The following is a 21363-nucleotide window of genomic DNA, read 5'->3' as shown; positions in this document are numbered from 1 at the left end:
TCTTTATTCTAAAAAATCTAAGATTTAGTAGAGAGCTTTTAAAAAACTTTTGTATTATTTTAAGTAAAAAAGATTGCTTCCTTCTATTACACTGGTTAACATGAATATATGCATATACATAATTTCCCCATCACATAAAGTTGTTGTGCTATCTGATATTTAATATTCGTGAATGTTTACATAAAAAGGCTATAATGATACCACATGTTCCTATTCTGTATGTATGTCTTTATCTCTCTTTGACTCGAGTACCTAACGTCTTTTAATATGTAACTCGGTGTGTGCCATCTTTTCCTTTAGCAATCAATATATACTTTATTTAATCCAATCGATACTAGCGTAGCTTTCATTGGATGCACTTTCTTGTGTTGCTCTCATTTGGATTAATTAACGTTGGGGATTATTTGATATTTTTTTAATCGCCATCATAGCTGTTTACAAAATCCGAACACATCTGTATAAGTGTATATGCTCGCCATGTTTACATCCTCACGTGCTGTAGCGACCCAGATATATTCTGCTATATGTGTGGATGCTTCACTTTATCACCTCAAAGACTCACTTCGTTAAGAGTATGTACCTTCCTTATTTTAAAGTACCGCTTGGAGACCAAAACAAAAAATGGGCACCTCACATAGTATGCACGACTTGTCTCGAAACTCTGAGATCTTGGTCTCAAGGGGAAACTGCTAAGCTCAAATTTGGTGTGCCGATGATTTGGAGAGAACCAACAAATCACCTAGATGATTGCTACTTCTGCCTTGTAAATGTTAAAGGATTGAATAAAAAGAACACGTGATACATGACATACGTTTACAAATACGGGGGCAGTGCAGTGTAAACTACCTTGAGGTACTGTACTTCACCAGTACAAACTTAAAGTCAGATTATCTTTTGTGATATCAAGAGGACTTCTTCATGCTCAAGATAGGGGCGGTGGATAAATTTAATATGCATCTTGGCCATCAGTGTATTATGGGGTGTATTATAACATATAAGAAGGGTTCCTTGGTGACTAGAAACGTGACGTCGGTAGAGTTTAAACTGTATTTTGGATTATTACTGCGAGTTCAGCGTCTGGCTCAGAATAAAGCAACTACTTCCTCATTATCTGAAAGAAGATTGCATATCATATGCCTATGTATAAGTATTGTAATACTCAAAAAATAAAGATAAGAATAATTCTTAAAATTTTACGATCTTTATTTTTGTTTTATATTAAGAAGAAGAGTTCTTAATTAATTTATTTTTTTTAATTTCCCGGGCAACGCCGGGTAAACCTACTCTAGATAATAATTAATTAATTAATTATAATATATTATTAATCTTAAGGCCCAGTTGTATCAACACAAATTGAATTTAAACTAGGAACTTATGACGTCTCGCCATTTAACCTCATTTAAGATAAACTTGAGTCGAGTTGCTTCAACTGAGTAACAGCCTTGGAAAAAAAACAATATTAATTCATTAGAGGCAAAATTATTTGGGACAGTTAGCCATAAATAGGGGATATAGTTATGAATCAACTAAAGAAATTATATTAGGTTGGGGAAGAATCGTAGTTTTTTTTTATACCCTTTTTCTAACTAAGTATATCTTTTTCATTATTGGACAAATCGAATCAGTCGATAAGTTGAGGCAAAGGTGTGAGTGTATACTACAAACATTTATTTAAAAGTTTTGCGCCTTGTTGTTTCATTCGCCATATTTTACATTTTTACTACTTGAAATTTATTTAACGGATTGTGACTGGCAAAGAAATATGGATCACTTACGTCAATGTCAAGCAAAAAAGATCGTGGTCAAAAGCCAATGAAGTGGCCCAGATCGTGGTAAAGCTAGGATTGACTGCCAGGAAGGTGTTGTTGTGTGTTTGGTGAGATTGGCAGGGAATTATCTACTATGAGCTGCTCCCCTATGATAAATCGCTCAATTCTGCCCTCTACTGTGAACAACTCGGCCGTTTGAAGCTGGTGATCGAACATAAGAGGCCAGCATTCTTGAATAAGAGACAACAAGACATCATCAAGGCAACGTTATGCTGCACATGTCTTTGATGACGCACCAGAAGCTCTGGGAGTTCGAGTGGAAAGTTCTTGTACATCCATTCTAAACTTTGGACCTGGCACCAAGTAACTACAACATGTTTATGTCCTTGTGGGTATAAATTTGGCCTCAACAGAGCCCTCTAAAAATCGGTTGTCTGAGGTTTTTGCCAGTAGGGGCAAGGGCTTCTACAAGAAGGACGTAATGAAGTAGGATTCTCATTGACAACAAGTTATCAGACATACTTGGTTTAAATCGGAATGATTGTAACAGTTCTTATTAAGCATTAAATTATAGCAAAAATACGAAATTATATTTTCCTGGACTTATTATATTCAAAAAATCTTAAAAGATCACTTAGACTTCGCGATAGGACCCAAGTTATTATGTACTTATTATGTACAAGTACTTATGCGTAGTGGTAAATTAATTAACTTATCACCGGTGGTAATGGGTAATATATATTAATAGAATTAGATTGTATACTTAGATGATTTCTTTTTGCAGATATTATTTCTCTTATATATTTTTTAACCAAATTAAGCATTCATCACTTGCGGAAAATGATGCAGTAATTCTATTTACATATACATTTCGGTTTGTTTTACTTGAGTAGATTTTTTAAACATATGTAAACGATGTGATTTGATTTGTAACTCCCAACATCTCCTCCATTGAAGAAGAAAAGTTATAATTAAGCAAATTGTTCCCAACTATTGGGCCTATTCTTCATTTAATATTAGCACATTATTCACAGCTTCATAACAATTAATTGAGGTTCAAGCAAAAAACTTTCTAATCACTAATAAGCACAACTATCTTTGTTTCTACTCGAAACCTTGACTACAGTGTAAAGTAGCTTCAGAAAAACAAAAATGTATTCCGCCATGTCAAGCAATAAAATGTACCTGTATAATTTTCAGTTTTTAGTCTTTATTGGATCCCCTATTAGTTTTAATCTTCCACTTAATATTTAGTGTGTAAAAACTAGAATTGTACACACTACAATCCACGATTTGGTACATATTAATTCATATCTTTGTTTTATGTATAACTTACTCCTGGTACAAATGTATTTTACTCATGAATACTTTCACTATACATATAACTTGTTCTTTAACCCATTAAAAATAAAGGATAAAGTATAATTCTTATATCTAGGTTGTTTTTTTTGGATATCCTGTTAAATTTGATTAATGTTAGAGCCATACAAGGACAGTATTATTTATCTATTGAATTCATCTAAACCAGAAGGAGTGAACAGGAAAAAAACATCTGATTAAAGAATAAATGGTGTTTTTGTTTATCCCAAAAAAGCAAGTCCTGGAGGGGAAGGGAATGTAAAAAAATAAAGAACTGACAATAAATGTGCAGTTTGAATTTTTATAATAATATTTTTTTCTTTTTATAGGTTTAATAATCAACAAAGAGGTTGATTAAATAATATATGTAATTTTATTGTTTACTTTATTAGTATTTTGATCTATTTATTTTCTTCTTTGTATAATAAAACTCATTAGTTTAAAATTTTAAAAAATAAGTTCTTATAGCCGTTAAATTTCTTTTTAAGAATTCAAATAAATGTTGGAGCATAACTAATTTTTTGTAGAATCAAACACATCTTAGTTATTTATGCTTCAAATATCAAATATCCTTGGGGATAAATAAAATTTAAAAGATGAGGTGGTATTCTTTCTCAAACCCAACCCTTACAATATGGTCGTTTTTTAACCTTTAAATTGCCATTTCTTAGAATTGGATGATCGTATATCAAATATCAACAACACTTATTGGAAATCAATTTAAAACTTCAAAAAAGATCAATTATTTTTGTGTTAATTGTTGATATTTTTCATATTCAAAAGTTGGCTCAAACCTTTACAAATGTTTCGAAATGAAATAATGATATAGATGAAATTAAAAGTAATCATAATTGATGAAAAACATTTGAGCATTCTAATAGTAAAATGTTTATCAAGTTATTTTTTGTACAGTTCTAAAAAAGGGTTGAATCATTAAAAAAATAAAAAAATAATGTAGTATTTAGAACAGGGATTGGCAACCTATGGTACGCATGCCACTGCTGGTACAAGGAGACATATTCACCGGGACGGGACCCGGTCTTTTATAGTTTTATAGATATTAATATCAGTTTCCATACATAATCTGAGATTTTACCTTATTTTTGAAAGAGCTTTATTCAAGATAACTTAATAAAGAATTCATCTTTTGCCTGCTGAAACGTTTTTCATTACCTTAAATTTTCGTCTAAATATTTATTTAATTCCAAAATATGACTCTGAATTGAAATAATACTCAAAAAACGTGATTTGACTTTAAAGGCCAAACTTACTGCAAACAAAAATTTTAATGAGGTCCTTTTTGTATTGTAGGTCTTGAATAAGAGTCATAAGTGTGGTTTGTAGCCAGTGGACGAAAATGCTGTTGAATAGTGTTATAAAATATAGAAATCAATAAATTCAAAAGTACACAGAAATCAAATTTAGCATTTTTTGTTTTTATATCAAATTATATTAATTTAGTTTTTCAGGAAATTAACAAAATGGGTGTCATGCCTATAACCATAATATGTACATATATTTTAAGAACTAGACTACTTTAAAGACCAATTCAAGGGATCAATAACATGAATTGAAAAATATATAGGTGCATTTGCCCTCTTATTTATATGGCAAGCTCTTGGATACTTTAAAAAATTAATCATTCCCTTTTACATCCAAGCACCTTTGTACATATACATAAATGCAATGGATTCTAAATACCTATAAAAATTATTTGTGCGTATTCTAATACAGTTTCATTGATAGTATGTTTTTATTGAGAATTGACAATAAAAGTTGTTATGAATGACTTAATGATTGCACTAATTTAATTTAAAAATCTTAATTTTTTTTAAATGTAAGTAAATGTCAATGTCAACATAAACTATTTCAATGGCAATGAAAATTAACTATATAATATATATTTAACAAACTGTGGAAAAGATCATTCAAAATTTGTCGGTAGAAGGTTAACCTCCTCCTATGGTAACTTTATTTTAATCGTACTTGATGCAGCATCTTTATTAAACCTACAAAAAGATACCAATTTGAGCTCTGGGCATCAATTTGTTTTAAAATTATGGTCAAGTTTGAATTTTTAATTAATCTTTTGTGTTACCTTAATTTCTCAAAATTTAATGACCTCTTACTGTGACCATGTATTATAATCTTCTTACTAAGTTTGATCAAAATGGATTTCGAACTTTTGCTGTAATCCTGGTGACTAACAAACCAACAGAGGGAAAATATAACCTCCGTTCAACGTCTATTATTTAATCAAATGAATTTTTAACTTTTTTTAAGCTCACCCAAAAATCTCAACAATAATAGCGTAACGTATGATAATTTTTACTAAAACTTACGCCAAAGATTTTCGATTTGAATTTTGTGATATGAATTTTATTTCCTTTGAATTATACTGAAGTTGATATGACGGGTTTTTTTTTTGTCCCACTGTAACGTCCATTTAATGTTCAGGTATGTTTGGCTGATGTCTGATAACATTCAATATCTTTAGATATAATCTACTGCTTTGATTATGTATTATATATGGACTAAGACACAAATGCATCTTGATGAAAAACAACTACAAAGTTTGATTTGTCTTTCTCCGTGTTTTAAAGTTGGAACAGTTTATTAAGACTTTGTTCAAAAAATTCCTTTGGAAAAACGTTGATCATCAACACTAAAAATTTCTTTATTTGTCTTATTAGACCACAAAATTAATTTGCAAACAGAAAACTATTTATCAAGATGTTCTTTAGCAAACTCCAAACGATTTGGGATATGTTTTTTCTTGTTAAAAGGTGTATTTACAGGACATTACTAGTAAGTAAAAAAACCATGAAAAACTCCACTTACGGTTACCTTTAAAATATGTACAGGAGGGATTTCCCCCGTTGTCATCAATGGGTTTACCTTTATACATATTGGTATTTCCAACTTGGGTGAAACTATTAATTCTCTTCCTAGATTTAGGAAATTATTCTACTTTCACAAGTATGTTGTACGTTGAAGCTAATGTTAGCTACGTTGGCTTTGAACAGAAAAAATTACTTGAAAATATTTTTCATTGACTGGTCATCCTTGTAAACCTTCTAAACGACTTCTTTGACTTCAACAAAGTGGTATTATATTTTGGAATGATGCTAGAATACTGACATTAATTCTGGAGATAGTATATTTTATGGAGTGGGTTAAATTACCAGAATATTCTTAAATATGGGATGATTATGGAGGAACTTAGTTATGAAAATATCTCATTGTCAATTAAATCGCAATCCCAGCAACTTTTCTCTAACTTAAATGTAAACTTGAGGTTAATCCTATTTTAAACTATTGAGTACAGACAAAGTATAAAAAGTTTAGTTAAGTGTAAATATCTCAAACACTATTTCATATATCATAATTTGTAAAGGGTTGACCCTAAACCAATTTAATTTTTTTGATGCATTAGATCTTTAATTGCAGAAAAAGGTTTTCAATATATATCAATGTTTAAAACAACTCGTGTCATATGTCTTCTCTGAGCTCAATTATATGTAAATTCTACTTTTATATAGATAATTTACATTATAATCACTATCAGAATAGTAATTATTGTTGGGTAGCCTGCAATATTGATTGACTATGTAATTATTATTTTAAGTGATGTGATAAACGATTAATTCATGAGGAATAATTGTCTTTTACTATAATTATTGCCAGATCCAAAAAATTAATTGATGTGTCCTGGAATTGGTAAAAGTATTATTTTTCAGTTCCAAATTTGATATAATCAATAATTAGAATTTACTTGAATAAAACCCAATCAACGACATTTAAATAATACCGAGTAGAGTACAATTCAATATTCTGAGTTTATAACTTTTTTCTTCCTTTATTTATTTAATCGTCTTAGTGTAAAAAAATTAATTAAAAACACAACCAAAACGTGCATAAAATTATGTTAAAGACATATTTAAAACTTCAGCATTCAAAGTTTTTAGCAGATCCCCAAAAAAAGAAAAACCACACATGAAATGTTTTAATAAAAAATACAACCACAATGACGAAATATATGGGGAAAAAAAGGAAACACATCCAAAAGAGGGTGGGAGTATAAATTGAAGTCTTAATCCTTAATAAAAAGTAAATAATATTCATATTTGAAAATATTTTTCAAAAATCTAAATTTTGTATCTACAAAATCATCCAAAACCGGATATCCTCAGAGTTTTAGAAAGTGCTCTGCTCTGTCAACAAGTAAGACATTTTTTTTTATGTCGAAAAGAAGGTGAAAGAGAAGGGAGGACTTTGAAAAGAAGGATGGCAGGGGGGAAACTTATTGTTAATGCAAATAAGCTCAGGAACGTGATTAGGAAAATTTCTGTATAAAATAATATTTTTGTAACATGTATTATGATAAATATTTTTTTCCAATTTTCCCACACCCCGATTTTCACGATGGAGATGTTGCTCTTCGGCTAATACACAGTATTTATTTTCCTCTACACATTTTTTTGATCATATAATGTCTGTTTCCCACTCTTAAAATAAAACTACTATTAGAATTATTGACTGTTTTTTTTTTTTTTTTTTTTGTCAACTGCAATTTACAAAATCGACAACTGATCAAATACTTTTTTTCTATACTGTATATTTTGTTTTCAATGTCACACTTCTTACAGAATTAAATCTATTTTTACAATTTTGGATGCACATTTGCACTTTAAAACCCATTATGAAATCCCTTCAGACTAGTGTAAGTCCTGATCAGGATATTTTGTTCATATTATATGGTTTACTTGGAAATACATAAACTTTTACTAAACTAATTTAATTGGATAACTGACAAACTTTACTAATAATATTTGTGAAAAGGATGTATTATATATTATTTAGAAAGCTTATAATTTGAGAAGTTTTTTATGGACAGAAGCGTAACGACACGTTGGGCGTGCCTGATTTCAAAGGTACAATCCTGATGAGAAATATCTATTTTTTAGACCCATATCTGTAAATATTATTTAGTAAATGAAATAAACTTTTGGCTCTCAAAATGGCATCATTTGAATCATGATCAAGATTGAATTACAGTATAGTTTACGATAAATATGACAATGAAAGGTGATAAACCCCTGACAAAGAATTTTTTTTTCTCTCATCTACTCAAAAAGTTACTGCAAAAAGTTTCAACAAGATTTGAATTACATGCTATGATCATTTTACACATATAATGAATATTAAGGAAGATAATTATTAAAAAATATCAAACTACAAAGGAACACTAATTGATTTCATGAAAGGATACCTGTTATATCGCCCTTTAATAAAATAGTAAAGCTAAACGAGCAGGAAAAACTTTTATTTTAATATCATTTTAAATTACATTAAAAAATACATATATCAATATTTGAGGTATTTTTTCTAATTTGTCCTAAATCCGGTAGAAAATACTCCTTTGGTTTGATTGAAGGTATTTTAACTTTTAAAACGTAGCCTTTCAACCAATAGCTTTATCTTTTGTTTAGGTTAATATTTTTTTTACACAAAAAATGATGTATACAAAATACAAAAATAACATAAATTGAATTAACTTTTGATGATAATTAGTTCTACATATAACACATCAGAGTTCCTTAGAATACTAATCATGTAACGAAACTTTCCTTCAAAAATAATAAATGGATAAAAGAAAGGCCCTCTGATTGATGATGATCCTTCTTATATATCTAATCTAGTGTTACATATAGTATGATATATCAAATAACCCTTTTTTAGTGAAGAACAAAAATCCACCTACTTTTAAAAAATTTCATGAGAGAGGCCAAAATACCATAGAGTTTTTTTTTAAATTTTTAACAAATATATCATGTTAATTTTCCTCTTTTGAACCCTTTAAAAAAGTGTTTTTTTTACATTATTTTTCTTAGTGTAATTACATAAATATGCTTAATGCATATGCTGACAAATGATCTTCAAGGCTTTTCCAACCAACAAAAGAAAATGTAGAATCACTTTTTCATTTCTCTTTCTTTTGTATGGAGATTATGGAGTTCGAATGCTATAAAATGTGTATATGAATATTATATTTTCCTTTAAACCACAAAAATATGTTATTTTTGTGTTTTCCGTAATAACTTCTCAATATTCTTGAAAACCACTGAACGAACAAGAAAATGTACTTTGTATTATTTTGTCAGCTCTTGATCTTTCTACTCCTCTTCCTCCTTATTAGTTTTATCCGGATCATTGATGGCTACAATTCAATATAGCTCTTATTAAGCTATAAAAAATTTCTTAACATTAAATGTTAAAAAAATCAGATGTTAAAAAATTCGTCAACTATCAGTTCATTTTAAGTCTATTTTTTATACATCTTTTTTAGAGAAAGGCTGTGAGATACATAAAGACCCCATGGCTTATAAAATTATCTAATACAGATAATTAATTTGATAGTTTGTCTGTAACAGAATCCCCGTGTAGTTAGTAAATTATAAAAAAATGATGAGAACTTTATATTTTAGCTGTCCAAATTTTATTCTTTGTATTATAGCGTATCATCAATATTTTTTAAGAAAAATTATAAAATAACACATTTTTTATGTATTTTAGAACTCAATTCATTCTCATACCTCGCTTTCACAACCACTACCTCCATAATAATCTTAAATAACTCAATTATCGACTCTGAATCCTTGGCTGTGCATTCTCTATACGTAGCCTTCCATTCTGACGTTACTTGATCCGCAATTTCCCTATTAAAATATTGTGCCTTTCCAGAAACTTCTTGTGGTTTGTGCTTCGCTTTACTTCCGGTACTTTCCTTACTCTCTGTAGAGGGCGAGCTGTTCGAGGTTTTCTTGGTTCCTTGATGCATTTTCGTATTTGAAGAAGAAGGAGACTTCTGCCGATGATGAGTGTCTGAGAAAGGTGAGTCATGTCTAAAGTCACCATAGGATTCTTCACAATGACAATAATTACAATAAGGAAGTTTATGATTATAATGGAGAAGATCGTTGTTTCCACTTGAACAGTAATGATGACATTTTTTATGTTTCCAGGATTTGAGAGGCATTTGAACTTTGTCCGTTTTATTTCCAATCACAAGAATTGGAATTTCTTCAATATCTCTTGCTTCACATATCTGTGAATAGAGTCCACAAACGTATTCAAAACTCTGAGGGCGGAATAAGTCAAACACTACAATGTAGGCAGTTGCATCACGTAGTCCATAGCCTTTATAGATAAAAAATAAGGCAAAATAGTCATCTGTTTATGAGTGAAATAATTGCGAAAACTAAAGAAAATTAATTAAACTTTCCTTTTCACTTAAATACATACTCGTATATATGCAATTATGAATTTAAAAATTAAATTTTGCTATTAAAGTGAATGGAAATCTGTATTTAAAAGAGATATGCATTTTTAACAGTTTTTTAAAGAAAAAAATAACTCCATGCAAGTTTATTTCAATCATACAACGGAGGAGAAAATTTGATAACACTTTCCTCGAAGATCCGACAGATTGTAAAATGAATTGACAGGGAAGAAGGGTAAATCAGGGATATCCACTATTTTTAACTCGTAGTGATGATCATGTAAAATCACCGAGGGATAGTAGGTCTCTTTTCTCTCAGTTGGAACATATGTGGCATCAAATGTTCCCCAAACAAATTGCTACAATTATTAAGTCAGGCATTATGTATTTCAATTTTTTTCACAGACACTATACTTGAATAATTGACGTCTTTCCTACACCTGGAGCACCTAGCATTACCAGTTTGACAAGATTGGATCCATTTGGACTATAAGTGAGGTCATTAACCACTCCCCTTAAGGCTTTTGAAGATGGATTATGAATACCTGTCGAAGACGAAACGATCCAATTCCTGTCTGAACCAGTAGTAATACCCCATTCTTCGTTCCCCTCAGAAAGTGAGGCACCATTTGTTTCCATATTTTTTCGAAGGGGCAAATCTAGCTCATGAAATAGAAGAGTTTGTAGAATTAAATGTTGGGTTTAATTGAATATAGTTAAATGCATCTCATGTTTATGTTGCAACTTGTGCACTGCATATATTTATAATGGTACTAGGTATTCTCATTTTAAAGCTATTTTTCCTCAGGATATTTTGTCTTAAATCATTTCATCTTAAAGCCATTTTTGCCCCACAGATATTTCCCCTTAGAAAAATAAACAATGATAGAATTATGCTCCAAAATTTCAATACATACATATTATCTAAATCTCACTATGTAATGAGTTCGAACCAGATAAAAATTTAGTTAATAAAATTATTATAATAAGAAAAATGAACAAATGGGCAACAAGTCAAAAAGGAAGAAGTGATAATCACTGTTCTGTTATTAATTATCAATAGAGATGATGGATTATTCATGTTAGAAAAGACAAACATGCAAAATCATTCCAACGGACAGTAACCATTTAAAGCAACTTATAGTAATGTACATTACTTTTTAATTAAAAAAATCAAAGGGAATATTAATTTCAACCAAAAATAAACAAAAACGATGTATAAATCACATTTATTTATATTTTAAAGAGAAATAATCTGCAGAAAAAATAGCATTAAGGCAAAATGTCCTGAGGCAAAATAGTTAAAGGCAAAAGTACCGGCCACCATGTATAATAGTCATAACGTGACTTTAATTTATGCACTGTTGATTTTTAAAACCACCTAATTGTATAAGTAGAATGATTATTTATTTTCTTTCAAAAATATGATTTACTACTAGAGGAATAGCAATTATCAGCATATGTTCTCTGAGATGTGTCACAATGTGATCGTTTGACGCTAAGATAACTTGAATTTAAAAGATCCCTCATTACCTAAATTGAAAATAGATCATTCTAGTCCAAAGAAAAAGTTATAGCTAATTGAGTTATTCACACTCCCAGGTCTAAATCTACAGTCATTCATTATCGAAAACATTTAATATATGAGAAAATGGATATGTAAGCTGTCAACGTTTTATGATAAAGTAAAAGGATTTAAAATTATTTTATTTTATTTCCTTGAAATTTATTGACAACTTTTTTTGTAGTTTATGTATGTTACAATTATTATCAATCCTCACAACTTACCCATAAGTAAATGGTTCAATCTCCTGACTTATGTATGATACTTTCTTAAAATCAACTGATTCTTAAGAAGAAATATGTATATTTGTATTTTTCATCTCGTAAAAAAAAAAGGAAAATAATCTTTATTCCTTGCGAGAAATTTTTTTTTCAGAGAAGTCTCTTTATGCGATTGACTTACGGTGATGTTTTTAGAGGAAGGCGCATCTTGCGAGCAAATAGTTCATAAAAAAAAAAATTTAGTAGGTACCTTTCATATAACTATTATGTTATTTTGCAGGAAAATACTCACTTTAAAAGGACTAAGTAGTTATTTTAAAATTTATTTTTTGAATACGAGTACGTACAAAACGATTAACACAATATTGGATATTATGAGATATTTTTAAAGCCATTAATAGAAAAAAAAGAAATTTCATCAAAGCTCCATTTTGAATTTGGTTTGACATATTATTATTTTATATAACAAAAAATATTGTGTACAATTTCACAATCACATTTTTAAATGAACACACAAAGTAATATTATTTCAATCCTTAAAGTTCTTTATGGCTTTATAGTTAAAGGAATTTAAAAAATGTGTCATATTAAAAAGTTGTAAGTAAATAGGAAATTGATTATAAAATGTGGTTCATAAAAACGTTCGCAAGCCAAGAAAAAAAAGTAAAACACTGATGGGACTTTATTTTTTAACCAATTTTATTAAAATTTTCACAAAAATCAACATTATAGCATAAATTTGACATACATTCAGTGAATCAAATCCCGCTTAACTCGGACCACACGTTCACAACGTCCCCGTAAACATTAGACTGAGTCAAGTCAGGAATCTCCTTCCAGGAGCGTCTGCAGAGGAGGGTTGTAACTTCCTCCCAAAAAATTGAGAAATTTTATAAAATGAATTGTATGGAGAAAAAAAAATTAGACCCCCAAAAAAAAAAAAATAATAATAATAATTTAAGGATTTGTTTTCTAAAAAAAAAAGGGAATTTCGGATTTTCCTGCCCCTCCCTCCTTATTTCAGCTCCTCTCAGGGATCTTGTGGTGCTATGAAACCTTCATTGGAAACCCGTTCAATAGACAAAATATTCTGAATTTCAACGATGTAGGAGTCCAATAACTCTGGTTGGCGTACATTTCCTTCTCTAAATCAAGAACATTGAGAGTTATTTTGCAGGTGTGAGAGGGTCCACTCCTGTTACTGCCAGATCCGAGGTCAGCCCATCATGATGCTGCAGATCCAGGGAAATATGTTGGTGCGATGAACACTGATGTAGACATTGGCTTTGATCTTCAGGGTCTGCTTGAAATGAAGGACGGCATAATATGACCCTAACTCCTAAAAAAGCCAATACCCATAATTTGCTTTAGACATTTGGACCTCATGATCCTAGGGACGTTATAAGGGCTTTTCGCCAGTTGTCTTTTGTTTCTCAAGATATATTTTTAGCTTTCACATACATTTTTGTCATCTGACATGAACCAGACTAGATCTTACCGGGAGGCTTCTTTTTTAGCTTAATCAATGCCTTGGTTCGGTTGATCCATTTCTCCCTGTTTAACGTCTCTTGCGACGACGTGTATAGCTGTAGTATAATATGTCTTAGTTCAGGATGAATAGTTGAACAAGACGTTACGTCGATGCTGTCAGCAACCGCATTCATCGATTGGCCGGGATTCTTTTTATTTTTTTTATTTTTTTTTTTTTTGAATTTCCTCGACAAACCAGGACTTTAGACAATTTTGTCTGCTTTCAAGTGACAAGCCTTCCGAGATATCATCTTCAGTGTATCCTTACCATCCTGCTCAACACGTTTTCTAAATTTTTGGACCAATCCAGTGGTGCACCCGACCACCCAAAAAAATTGCGAATGTTTAAAAGAACTACCCTATTTATAAGCTCTAAAAATTATCCCTCAGAACTTTCGTACGTTATTCCGTATTAATTTTACACTTTAAATATTATTTACATTTATATAAAGGAAGACGTTCATTAATTTTCGTATCAAAGTGTAAAGTTTGCACACTTTACTGGGGGCAACTAGGGACATACATAAATAAAAAGGAAGAAATATGATAGTTTTTTCTAATTTGTATTGAGTAGAGAAGAGCGACTGAGCCTAAAATGTTGAAATGTTTAGAAATTATATGATGTCCGCGAATCAAATGTTGTTGAGGTTACTCCTGCTGTTCTCTAGTGATTGATTTTTAAAGAATGAATCGCACCAAAAAAATCTCATAGGAAGCAATCGGCTCCAAAAGCGACCTGTAAATCAGAGACTACTATTAGTAGTGTCAAAAAGCCTGATCCTTATCGTTCAGGAAACGTAGCCCTGAGAGAAATTCGAAGATATCAAAACTTTACCAAATTATTGATTCGTAAGCTTCCATTTTAAAGACTTGTCAAAGAAATTGTTTAAGATTGGAGTGAGATTTAAGCCTAGTGCTGGCATGGCTTTGTAAAAAAGCTTCCGAGGCTTTGAAGATACAGATTTGTGAGCTGCTCATGCTGAGAAGCAAACAATCATACCTAAAGACATTGAACTCAACTGGATAATTATTGCAAGAATAAATATATATATGCCAATTACCTCTGTTTTCTAGTATCAAATATCGGTAACCGATACAATCTCAGATCTGTATCAACTTACCCCATTGATGAGGTAGTGGAACAAAAACAGTTCAACATTTAATATCAGCTAAAGCCGAGATATAACTAAAAATTAGTTTCATTTCAATTAGACCCATTCTCTCTCACTATGCGTTAGTTCTGGTTGTGTTGTGAATCTAATCTCCATTCTATTTCAACACCAACGGATATGCCACAATGTTATTGCTACAAGAGCAACAATTCATATCCATATGGAGCGACGTAGCTCAGTCGACAACACACTCGGAAGAAATTATTATCGTGAACTCGAGTTGTGTAGGTTGGATACTCGGTTACTCCTAGAAAAGACATTTTATTTTTTTATTTTTCAATAAACTTTTTTTTATAAAAGCCCAAATTTAAAATTCTCAATTTTTTGATCATTTGTATTCAAAATTATGTGGCTTAAGCAATTTCAATTCTACTTATACCTCAGTTGGGGGTACAATTACCATAGGAAATATCATTACTATAGAAAATGATACTAAAAAAAGGCTAAAAAATTGTAAATAAAATAGAATGAATGATTTTATCAATCAGAAAAAGTAAACTTGAAATACTTGACAGAATCAAATATTGAAATACAACGATAGTTCCAAGCATAACCCATAATATGGGATGTCTACCATATAACGAGGAGTGTGCTAAGAAATGTAATAAGAGGGGGATTGATTACGTAAATGTTCCAAAATACATAGGGTATAGGAGATTGCAAATGGAGAAATGGGGAGGGGGTTTGGGTATGTTAGATGTGATGCTTCATTGGATACTCCTTTTGTTCTCCTAGTATATGAAAACATTTCAGTTCAATATTTACTGCAAAAAGTCTATATTTGTAGATTGTAAGGGAAACTTCGTATTCAATACAAATCAAACGCCATGGAAAAGTCTGGTATCTCAAATGAAGATCAAGAAGATATATTGGAAGATAATAGAAGCAAGTGGACTACTTCAAGGAAATAAGGAGGTAAAAATACACTTATCTAGGGAAATACTAAGGAATTTGGCCCTAAATAATATGAATGATGTTTTAAAATGCAATCGAAACTCTCACTCTGCAATAGCGATGCTGAAGCAGTTCCTTCAGCTCTCCTTCATCCGGACCAGAAGACCTAAGCCAATAAACTTGGATATGGATGTCCCAAATTGCTATATCAAAAGAAGACTGCGTTTGCAAGATCCAAGTCCAGATAAACACCACATTTATATAAAGGCTACAATGGGAAAGGAAAAGACAAAAGAGTATGTAAAAACTATATGCCTCAAGTTCACGCTGAGAGTATTTCAGTGGTGGAGCCTCTGTTGTCACTGTAATGAGACGCAGACATTGGAGCACGAGCTCAGGGAGTGCAAAAGAATATAGGAAGCGGTAGGAGTCCTGGCGGAGGGTATTCTCCAAAATACTGAGAGAGCACCAATCCAGCACGAACTACTCTACAGTTTCTTGCCAGACAGTCAAAATGTGGCTTTGAGGATAGCTTTCAAAGCAGTGGCAAAGTTTTCAGACAATGGTGGCGAAAAAGGTATCTCTTGGATACCATATCTCAAGAAGAGTGGCCCAGGTCGTGGTGGGTGAATTTAATTTTAAAGAAGTCCTTAGCCGGGAAAAGTAATGAATGTGATATGATATTGTTTATTTATGCAATTATTTTCTTACAAATTAATTTTCTCAGAACATTTCTAGGAATTGATGAAATCTCAAATCTATGAATTGTAGTTTCAAATATTTTATTATTCCCAGTGTGGTTTTTATTTTGGATTAACAGAATTTAATTATTTTATGTGTGTACATTATTGAGTTGTAGTATTCTCCAATAATCATTGACCAGTGATATTGGTTTGAAATATTTATATATATAAATTTGTAAAAAAATATGAATGATAGTCTTCTGTATTTTCCTTGATGCCAACTGTTAAAGATCGCTTAGGGAATAGTTATTAACTATTGATAATTTGATCTATGACTGAGTATGAAATGACACAAAATCTAAGCAAGGGTTATTGACGTATATTAATTAAAATAAAACTCCTACATATTACCATTTCTGAGTTCATAAAAGTAATTGAGCTGATTTTGCTGAATAGTCGCCTACTTAACATTTAAGTGCGACCCACTTCTCATCCTCACTTCAAGTAGTATTTTCTGAAAAATTATCACTCCCGGAAAAAAAAGTTAAGAATTACTTTTCTAAAAAAGAAGGTCAAATTATGCAACAGGGATTTTTTTTAAATTTTTTCAAAAAAGTTTTTAAAAATCCTGCGTGTGTTCATACACAGGGTTGGCACATTGGCGTTTTTTAAAGCAGTTTGGCTTTGAAAAAATAGATTTGGCCTACAATTGAAATAAATATATATTTAATGCATTTAGGCATTTTTCATAAAATTTAATTTAATGGGTCATGTGGCTCATTAAAAGGTTGGACATCCCTACTCTAGAATAAGCAGGCTGCAAACTGATACTACTATTATTATCGTATACGGATCGGAATGTACTCGTAATACCTACTTTTTCCAAAACTTATGTATTCTGCCTCCTTCCTTTATACTTATAGTTTTTACTTTCATTCGTTAATATATGTTTGATTAATTATGTGAGTGATTGATTGTCCCAAAAGTATATTTATTAAAAATATACAAAACTAAAGCACCATAGCTTTCAATATTTTTATGGTCGATCATTAAGAACAAACTCTGTTATTTATATAAAAATATTTACATATATTTAATGAAATCCATCAAAAGCTACGTTATTTCTTAAGTTTGACTTTAGACCTTGTTACTATTTGTAAAAATCGTTCATTGAAATTACTTAACATTAGTATTCCTTTAGAAAATGTAAATGCCTTCTAGCTTTATATAAGCCTATGTAGAGATAGATACATGACATCGAACAACAATCCATCAAATTAATGAAACATAAAGACTCAATAATTATTTCTGTATATTCTCTTTCAAATAAATTACTTATTAAAATATCCATTTTATTACACAGAGTACGTCAAGATAGTTACATATTTTCAAAGGGCTATAAAACAAGTTTTTTCAATCAATAAAGTTTTATTCTTGTTTCATAATGATAATTTGAAATTCTGTTTTAGACAGTTTTAAAATCATATCATATAGTCTATTGTTACTAAAACAGACTGTATAAACTGAACTTCAATCTTTCATAACCGGGGATTTTTTATATATTTTATTTGTTTATCTGTAAATAACTTTTCACTAAGAGGTTTTAAAGGGATAGTTATTTTAAACAAAAAGATGGATAATTTAGCAAGAAAAATATATTTAATTAGATAATTAGTTATTCTGCAAAATTCTTAAAAATACTTTTTTAGTGGACACAACGTAGCTCAATGGACAACGCACTCGGAAGAAATTATTTCTCTTAAACCTAATGTGCACCCAAGTCGTTCCTAGAGAAGGAAATATACAAAGATATGGACTTCAAAGAACATTATATAGAGTAAATGTAATGTTCTAAAGTTTACTTATACTTAATCAGTGCAACTCCATCTAACCAATTAAAGGCACATAAAAAAAATTGGGACAGCTGTATAAAATTTAGAATTTTAGGTCAAAAGAATCATTATTCGAAGAGTTACTTGCATTTAAAGAATTTTTGCAAATTTTAAATATTGTAAATGGAAAAAGAAATGTTTTTTTGTATATTCAAAGTTGAAGCAATAAATTGATTTTTATAAATTCGGCAAATAAAAACTCAAGAGTTAAATTACAATGAGTTTGATTTTATAAATATTCCGTCAAACCATTTTTTAGTAATATTTATTTTCGACAGGAAATGCCTGCTTCTCATTACAATTTAAAAGTTTCTTTGTTCTGTTTAAATATATACTTATATAGCAACTGAACATCTCTCGACGACCTAAAAGTTTGATAATTTCAGTAAAAATTTTATATTTATGAGAAAAACAATCCAATACCAATTTTTTATTAAAAATATCATTCGTTTATGGGCACTTGGTTGTTCCTATACCGTATGCAATTTCTCAAATTTAATCATGACCATAAAGTTGTATATAACGAAACTTTTCTTTCTATTTGAATTTTATACCCTTTAAATAATATAAAACTTTTCAAACCATTTTCAAGAACGTATTTATGGGCAATTTGCATGTCAATAAAAACCCAATTTCTTATGTTAAGATGATTTTTATAATACCAATTTGAAAATCAGAATGAAATATCTTTTATAATATTTTGTTCTTGCACGAACACACTATCTTAATGATAGGCCATGAAAAATTAAAAAGTTTTTATCTATATTTTAGCTTATTTATGTTCAAATTCTAAACTAAAACGATTTATTATAAATTATAATTATATAAAAGGTAAATTTCTATTGTAATATCTCCTTGTTTAAAACATTGTTTTTTTTTTTTTGTTGATTTGATATAAACATAATCAAACCTGCACCCCTTTTTGACTCTCTTGAAAAGGCACCTTTTATTTGAATTTGTTTATTGTTATTGCCATTGCTAACTTGCTCATCTTCTTCCCTTTTTAATTCGTATTTTGTAAAAGTTCTCCCTTTTTCTGTTAGTACAATAATTCACTTTTAGGATTTATAATTTTTTTGGTGCATTTTTGAACCAACAACCCATTCCTTAAAAAGCTTTGAGACACAAGAAAAAGATCTTGTTTTATGAAAAAAAAGAAAATCAACTAAAAACGAAAAATCAAACATGCCTATCATAGCCCAGGAATCTGGTCGGTTCAGAATTAAACATAGCCTACCGTACGTAAATCCAGATTCTCAACAACTTTTATTTTACTTTTGTCTAAAGTCTGTATCTATCTCCGTTTTTGAAATTAATATGTTTTTCTAAGTACATTACACACGCACATAAATTATTTTAATACTATGTAGAATATTTTCTTAGACTTCTAAAAACGTAAAAATTAGAAAGGTAGTTATAGGATTAAGGAAACTAGTTTAGCTATATGTTCGTTATTATTAATGAAATAAGTTGGCAAAAGTGTTTTCTTAGACTTTTATGACATATTATTTTCTTCTTTCATAGAATCATAAAAGATCATTCATTATTCACGACTCGGACCTCAAGTTTTATTTAAAAAATATGACATGTAATACTTTATATCTATTTATCAGCTAATAATGCAATTTTATGGAATGATATTAATAGTAAAATAGTATTGGATTTGTTAGGGAGAAAAAAAAGAAGATAATCCTCGACCATTAATATTTCCCAACTGTCAGAATAATTAATTCTGCACATATGCCAGAAAGCTAAAGGTTGTCAGTGCTACAAGTTAATATTCAATTCGTTTTACATTCAAATGAACTATTTGTGCAACCTTTTCAATTTTGTAGGACTGTACAGTCCCATAAAATAAACATATTATATTCTCTTTGTACATGGTAGGGTGCTTGATTTTACTATTATATAACTATTTTAGCTGAGTATTTACTTATATGTGTTTAAAAATCAAATAAGATTACATGTATTGATAGTCTCAACGAAAAGGTAACCCTTAATGTATTTTTGTATATCTTTTAAAAAGGAAAAAAGCTACCTTTGAGCTATTAATAGCATGGTAATAACCATTTTATATTTTAAAGAAAAGGTTAATAAATAATTCAGACGGACATAAAATATTTTAACACAAAAGAGTCTAAATGCAATAATAAAGATCATATAATAGATGATGGTAGGCTCTAAAAGGAAGCAGGAATTTCAACAATATAATATTTTAACTCTTTCATACATAAATATGTTGCAGATAAGAATTGAATGTTGCGTCTATCCTTATCTGGGACATAAGTCCAGTTCCACCGTTTGTCAGTTCTATCTATGACTGGACTAGACCAAAGAAATTGGGCCAACAGAACACTATTTTCAATATAAAAATTGATCAATTACATGTACATTGATCAAGGCAGTATTGGTTTTAGGGAGGAGGGTTCTTGAGATATTAGAAAATTTCAAATAGTAGCAATATATTTTAAAGTTTAACGTGTGGGGCAATCCATGTCGAGTGTACACACTTTATGAAAAATTTTGACATGGTCACAACCGATTTTGATAAACTTTGGTCAGGATGTTTATCCAGTCAAAGGGGCAACATGTATAAAATTTTATACTTGTGAAGGCGCGAGGGCTTGTTTGGGAGTTTCTCAATATTTGGGCCCCATCGAAAGACCTTGGAGGTTGAGTAAGCCATTATTATTCCATTTAGAATATACCGATTTCATTTTTTTTTTCCCTAAAAATATTTTTAATAGTTACAGCTTCAATTCATATATTATAAAAAAATTACATATGTGCACAAAAAATATGAAAATATTATTGCAAAATATATAAAATGGCGCCCCAGCCATGCTTCAAAATTGATTTCCCCAATTTGTATAAGAACTTTGACTCACTCATATTCTATGGATGTGCAAAGAATTAGAGTGGGATGTCAATGGGATCACCTACATTCAGACCTATAACTGGAAAATGTCATAATCGCCATAATAGTAAATTCCGGTT

The 21363-nt window shown here is 30.1% G+C and overlaps 1 protein-coding gene across 1 annotated transcript; it reads right to left on the bottom strand.

Moving 5' to 3' along the window:
* Nucleotides 1-9604: 9604 nt before the first annotated feature.
* LOC121128655 (uncharacterized) lies at nt 9605-12255 on the bottom strand. The gene is made up of 4 exons (XM_071892843.1): nt 12199-12255; nt 10825-11069; nt 10595-10769; nt 9605-10328 (listed from the first exon to the last, which is right to left on the bottom strand). Exons 1-4 carry the CDS (start codon nt 12200-12202, stop codon nt 9673-9675), a joined length of 1080 nt encoding a protein of 359 aa, XP_071748944.1. The 5' UTR covers nt 12203-12255; the 3' UTR covers nt 9605-9672.
* Between the last annotated feature and the right edge of the window lie 9108 nt (nt 12256-21363).

This window comes from Lepeophtheirus salmonis, chromosome 13, assembly GCF_016086655.4.
Source record: "Lepeophtheirus salmonis chromosome 13, UVic_Lsal_1.4, whole genome shotgun sequence".
Classification (NCBI taxonomy): Eukaryota; Metazoa; Arthropoda; class Copepoda; order Siphonostomatoida; family Caligidae; genus Lepeophtheirus; species Lepeophtheirus salmonis.
This window is presented reverse-complemented; position numbering and strand designations above follow the sequence as displayed.